This window comes from Oncorhynchus masou, chromosome 15 (genome assembly GCF_036934945.1).
Source record: "Oncorhynchus masou masou isolate Uvic2021 chromosome 15, UVic_Omas_1.1, whole genome shotgun sequence".
NCBI classification, from domain to species: domain Eukaryota; kingdom Metazoa; phylum Chordata; class Actinopteri; order Salmoniformes; family Salmonidae; genus Oncorhynchus; species Oncorhynchus masou.
This window is the reverse complement of record NC_088226.1, coordinates 4183192-4189518: the sequence shown is the minus strand read 5'-3', so window position 1 is coordinate 4189518 and position 6327 is coordinate 4183192. Positions and strand designations below refer to the sequence as shown.

The 6327-nt window shown below is 45.4% G+C and overlaps 1 protein-coding gene and 1 long non-coding RNA gene across 2 annotated transcripts; both read right to left on the bottom strand.

Annotated features, from left to right (window-relative positions):
• Positions 1–3356: 3356 nt before the first annotated feature.
• On the bottom strand, positions 3357–4365 carry LOC135555218 (myosin phosphatase Rho-interacting protein-like; the record flags this gene model as incomplete). The annotated part of the gene is made up of 3 exons (XM_064987544.1): positions 3357–3760; positions 3951–4037; positions 4333–4365. Coding segments are annotated over 3 exons (330 nt in total), but the record flags the coding sequence as incomplete, so codon positions are not given.
• Position 4366: 1 nt separating this feature from the next.
• Positions 4367–5158, bottom strand: LOC135554944 (uncharacterized). Its single transcript, XR_010457793.1, has 3 exons — positions 5129–5158; positions 4689–4848; positions 4367–4433 (listed from the first exon to the last, which is right to left on the bottom strand). It is a non-coding gene; the product is annotated as an uncharacterized LOC135554944 (long non-coding RNA).
• Positions 5159–6327: the final 1169 nt, after the last annotated feature.

The window sequence follows — 6327 nt, the reverse complement described above, 5'->3', positions numbered from 1 at the left end:
CAAAGACAAGATAGAACGGCCAAAGGGGCGGTGTTGCAATCTACTGCAGAGATAGCCTGCAGAATTCTGTCCTAATATCCAGGTCTGTACCCAAACAATTTGAACTTCTACTTTTAAAAATCAACCTATCTAAAAACAAGTCTGTCACCGTTGCCGCCTGCTATAGACCACCCTCTGCCCCCAGCTGTGCTCTGGATACCATATGTGAACTGATTGCCCCCCATCTATCTTCAGAGCTCGTGCTGCTAGGTGACCTAAACTGTGACATGCTTAACACCCGGCCATCCTACAATCTAAGCTTGATGACCTCAATCTGCACACAAATTATCCATGAACCTACCAGGTACAAACCCAAAGCCGTAAACACGGGCACCCTCATGGATATCATCCTAACCAACTTGCTCTCACCTCTGCTGTTTTCAACCAAGATCTCAGCGATCACTGCCTCATTGCCTGCATCCGTAATGGGTCAGCGGTCAAACGACCTCCACTCATCACTATCAAACGCTCCCTGAAACACTTCAGGGAGCAGGCCTTTCTAATTGACCTGGCCCGGGTATTCTGGAAGGATATTGACCTCATCTTGTTAGTAGAGGATGCCTGGTTATTCTTTAAAAATGCCTTCCTCACCATCTTAAATAAGCATGCTCCATTCAATAAATTTAGAACCAGGAACAAATGCTGCCCTTGGTTCTTTCCAGACATGACTGCCCTTAACCAACACAAAAACATCCTGTGGCGTTCTGCATTAGCATCGAACAGACCCCGTGAATTGCAACTTTTCAGGGAAGTTAGAAACCAATATACACAGATAGTTAGAAAAGCCAAGAATAGCTTTTTCAAGCAGAAATTTGCTTCCTTCAACACTAAAAGGTCTGGGACAATTTTTATTTACTTTACCTTTATTGAACTAGGCAAGTCAGTTAAGAACAAATTCTTATTTTCAATGACAGCCTAGGAACAGGGGCAGAATAACAGATTTGTACCTTGTCAGCTCAGGGATTTGAACTTGCAATCTTCCGGTTGCTAGTCCAACGCTCTAACCACTAGCCTACCCTCTGCCCCTTTACATTGTAAAGTCCATGTAGAATAAGGGCACCTCCTCCCAGCTGCCCACTGCACTGAGGATAGGAAACTCTGTCACCACTGATAAATCCACTATAATTGAGAATTTCAATAAGCATTTTTCCTCAGCTCGCCATGCCTTCCACTTGGCTACCCCTACCCCTGTCAACAGCACTGCACCCCCACAGCAACTCTGCACAAGCCTTCCCCATTTCTCCTTCTCCCAAATCCAGTCAGCTGATGTTCTGAAAGAGCTGCAAAATCTGGACCCCCACTAAATCAGTCGGGCTAGACAATATGGACCCTTTCTTCCTAAAATTATCTATTGAAAATGTTTGCAACTCATTATTTAGCCTGTTCTACCCCTTTGCCGCCTGGAGATTCCCAGAAAGATTTGGAAAGTGCTACAGTCATCCTCTCTTCGTGGGGTACACTTTTGACCCAAACTGCTACAGACCTATATTCATCCCACCCTGCCTTTCTAAGGTCTTCAAAAGCCAAGTTAACAAACAGATCACCCACCATTTTGAATCCCACCGTACCTTTCCGCTATGCAATCTGGGTTTCAGAGGCTTGTCATGTGGACCATCCACGGCCATAACCCTGGAATGATATCTTAAATCCGCCATCGACAGAAGCACACTGTGCAATGTATTCATTAGACTCTTGCCATAGTTTTCACTCCTGTCAATCACCACACCTCATCGGCAGACTCAGCCTGATTTCAATGACTGCCTCGCCCACCACCAACTATCTGAGCAGAGTTCAGTGTGTCAAATATGAGGGCCTGTTGTCCGGACCTCTGGCAGTCTCTATGGGGTGCCACAGGGTTTCAGTGCTTGGGCCGACTCTCTTCTCTGTATACATCAATGATGTCGCTCTTGCTGCTGGTGAGTCTCTGATCCACCTCTATGCAGACGACACCATTCTGTATACTTCTGGCCCTTCTTTGGACACTGTGTTAACAACCCTCCAGACGAGCTTCAATGTCATACAACTCTCCTTCCGTGGCCTCCAACTGCTCTTAAATACATTTAAAACTAAATGCATGCTCCTCAACCGATCGCTGCCTGTACCTGCCCGCCGGTCCAGTATCACTACTCTGGACTGTTCTGACTTAGAATATGTGGACAACTACAAATACCAGGGTGTCTGGTTAGACTATAAACTCTCCTTCCAGACTCACATAAAACATCTCCAATCCAAAGTTAAATCTAGAATTGGCTTCCTATTTCGCAACAAAGCATCCTTCACCCATGCTGCCAAACATACCCTAGTAAAACTGACCATCTTACCGATCCTCAACTTCGGCGATGTCATTTACAGAATAGCCTCCAACACCCTACTCAACAAATTGGATGCAGTCTATCACAGTGCCATCCATTTTGTCACCAAAGCCCCATATACTACCTACCACTGCGACCTGTATGCTCTTGTTGGCTGGCCCTCGCTTCATACTCGTCGCCAAACCCACTGGCTCCAGGTCATCTACAAGTCTCTGCTAGGTAAAGCCCCACCTTATCTCAGCTCACTGGTCACCATAGCAGCACCCACACGTAGCGCGTGTTCCAGCAGGTATATCTCACTTGTCATCCCCAAAGCCAATTCCTACTTTGGCCACCTCTCCTTCCAGGTCTCTGCTGCCAATTACTATAAAAATCTCTGAAACTGGAAACCCTTATCTCCCTCACTAGCTTTAAGCACCAGCTGTCAGAGCAGCTCACAGATTACTGCACCTGTACATAGCCCATCTATAAATAGCCCAAACAACTACCTCTTTCCCCTACTGTATTTATTTATTTTGCTCCTTTGCACCCCAGTATTTCTACTTTGCACCCTCATCTACTGTCAAATCTACATTCCAGTGTTTTAATTGCTATATTGTATTTACTTTACCACCATGGCCTTTATTGCCTTTTTACCTCCCTTATCTCACCTCATTTGCTCACATTGTATATAGACTTGTTTTTCTACTGTGTTATTGACTATATGTTTGTTTTACTCCATGTGTAACTTTGTGTTGTCATATGTGTCGAACTGCTTTGCTTTATCTTGGCCTCAACTTGCCTACCTGGTTAAATAAAGGTGAAAAAAAAAAATATATTTTTTTAAATGTGTACCCAAAGGAGATCTCTATAGGGTTATGCTGCACCACTGTACAAGATGACTTCTAATTAGAGTCTCTTTCTTTCCATTTATGTAAGAAATGGACAGAACGTCCCAGGGTTATTGAAAATCTAAAGGACTAACTGACATGCTACAGCAAACTGCACAGATAACAGGTCAGAGGATTCAGATACATCCAATATTATTAAGATACATAACAGAATGAGGTTATTCACAAATTGTCTGTATTACGATACAGACTAGTGATGCTGCCAAAACCAGAGGTGGTTGGGGAAACATCCAGCGAGACTTGGCTGTCATGCAGGTTTTGACCTCAGAGTGGCAGCACTCAACACCTTGTCGTTTTCACATCAGTGGTTCATCTCTGAATCCCTGAAGGCCGGGCCACCAGCTTAATGTCATGTGTACCATTATTATCTGTGTCCACTGCAGGTGAGAGCTCTCCTAGTGCTTTGTGGGCCAACCTCAGGTTCTCCCTGAGATGTCCCAGGTCTCTCTCTGCCTTGGCCCTCATGATGCTTAGCTCTGTGTAGATGTCCTTGTACGTCTCTGTTGCATACCTCTTATCCTGGGGGGAACAGAGATTAGGCTATAAACAGGCACTATTACCAGGTTAAATAGAGTATGACCCATGCTAATATTTGTACAGTAATACATGGTAATAGCAGGACAATAGTGTTGTCCATCTTATGTCTACTCTTCATACATTTATACAGACAAAGGCTATTGTTATTCTGTGTGCTGTGCTGTGATCTCACCCTGTGGGCTGTCTGGAGTTCATCCTTGAGCGAGGTGATCTTCTGCTTGAGGCACTGCACCTCTGACTCCTTCACACGCAGGGAGATCTAACAGTCAGACAGAATCACAGTTGATGCCTCAGACAGGTACAACACCAGAGGACCAAGATGCCATAGATCAGCACAGAATGTACAGCACATGAGTATGTCATATGTTTTAGAGGCTGTAAGTTGGTCATGTTGCTAAGGGTGACATCTAGTGGTGTTACCAGTCAAAGGCAGATACAGTTTACCTTTACATCAAACTTTACTTGACTGGACTAGATAAAGATTATATCCAACAATTGTTTGTTATACTTAAGCAGCATAGCTATTGTGCAGTGAAGTACTACTGACGACTTACCTCCAGCTCATACACATCTCTCTCCTGACTAAGAGGAAGGCGTCCTGCTTGGCCAGAGAGCAAAGTCTGGTGATCTCTGCAGCAAGATGGCCACTCAGCTCCTGGAAAGACAACCACAGTCATCATTACTAACACCGCTACTTTGTATTTGACAAAGACAGAATTGGGAAATACTAAGGGAAATGTAAGGGACCCTCAAGGGTTTGTTGCAGAGTGTTGTAACAGTCTGATATGACGTTTATAAAAGTATGTGTTATGCATTCTACTATGTGTGTTAAGACAGAGGACCCGGCAGCAGATTTAGTTGGCTTGGAGCAGAAACACTTGTGATGATACATGGTCATAATGTGACTGACCTGGTTGCGAGTTCTGAGGTCCTGGTTCTCCTGCTGACACTGACACAGAGCCTGTCTCTCTGCCTCCAGGGCCTGGCCCAGGTGGGAGCTCTCCAGACACTTCAGAGAGTACTGCTGGGACAACACCCCCAGCTCCCTGTGACAGGAGACCAGCTCCTCACTACACACACACACACACACACACACACACACGCACACGCACACGCACACGCACACACACACACAAAACATGATCCTGAGAGCTGAAAACCACGGCCAAGACTAGACACAAGGTGCACTGTTGTGTTATACAGACAGACATATACAGAGTCAAGGACTGGGAGAATGCAGATTATCAGTCCAAAACTCAGTGTTTGTCAGCCAATCCAGTGTACTATCTGGCCATGTGCTTTCCTTGACGATTTACAACCACATAGATCAACAGGTAGTACGGCATTTACCTGTGTTGCCTGCATATTTCTCCAAGATTCCGTCTCCTGCATTGGTGTTTTCATGGCATGCCTCTGTATCTCTTGACTTGACGCGATTGAAGCGTTCTTCATTGCTTCAATTGCTAATGCCACAATAAAAGGGGATATGTTCACTCCATTAGAGTGGCATGGGAATGTGAGCTTATCAATATTCTGAGAAACTCTGCCTTCACACATACTGTAAATATCCTAAAACATTTAACCTTTAAACATACACACACAACACACACACACTGTCCCCCTCACCTGTGATAGTAGCAGCCGTCTCCTCCTCCAGCAGTCTGTCTGTGTCTAACTGCAGGCGCTGCAGGTCCTGCTGGTGTCTGTGCTGCAGTTCCCCCACGATCCTCTGCTGGGATTCCTCCATGGTGACAAAGCCATGCTCATATGTGGCCTGCAGGGGCAAACACAGACGCAGTGGACTGTTAGGTGATCCACAGATTCATTGTTATAATGGTCACTACTCCCTGGGGTTGGTTCATTACATCTTAATTCTAGTGAATTCAGGAACAACCAAAAATATAATTGATGATCATCGACAATTGTTATTATGGGAGTTGCCCTACCTTTAGCTTTTCTATGTCCTCCTTATGTTTCAACTGGAGAGATGCCATTCTCCCATCATGCTCTGCTTTCATGTTGGCCATGACAGACAGCTGCTCCTCCAGATCCTTCACACGACCTCTCATTGATGATAACACAATCTCCAGCTCCTCCTCCCCCAGAGTGTTTGCTTCTTCATGGGGTTCAGTAGTGCTCCTCTCCTCTACATCCTTATCAGTATCAACTTCCTGGATTCCTTTCTCTACCTCATCTACCCTACTCTCTACCTCATCTACCCTACTCTCTGCCTCATCTACCCTACTCTCTACCTCATCTACCCTACTCTCTACCTCATCTACCCTACTCTCTGCCTCATCTACCCTACTCTCTACCTCATCTACCCTACTCTCTACCTCATCTACCCTACTCTCTACACTCATCTGCCCTACTCTCTACCTCATCTACCCTACTTCGCCTCATCTACCCTACTCTCTACCTCATCTACCCTACTCTCTGCCTCATCTACCCTACTCTCTACCTCATCTACCCTACTCTCTACCTCATCTACCCTACTCTCTACCTCATCTACCCTACATCTCTACCTCATCTGCCCTACTCTCTACCTT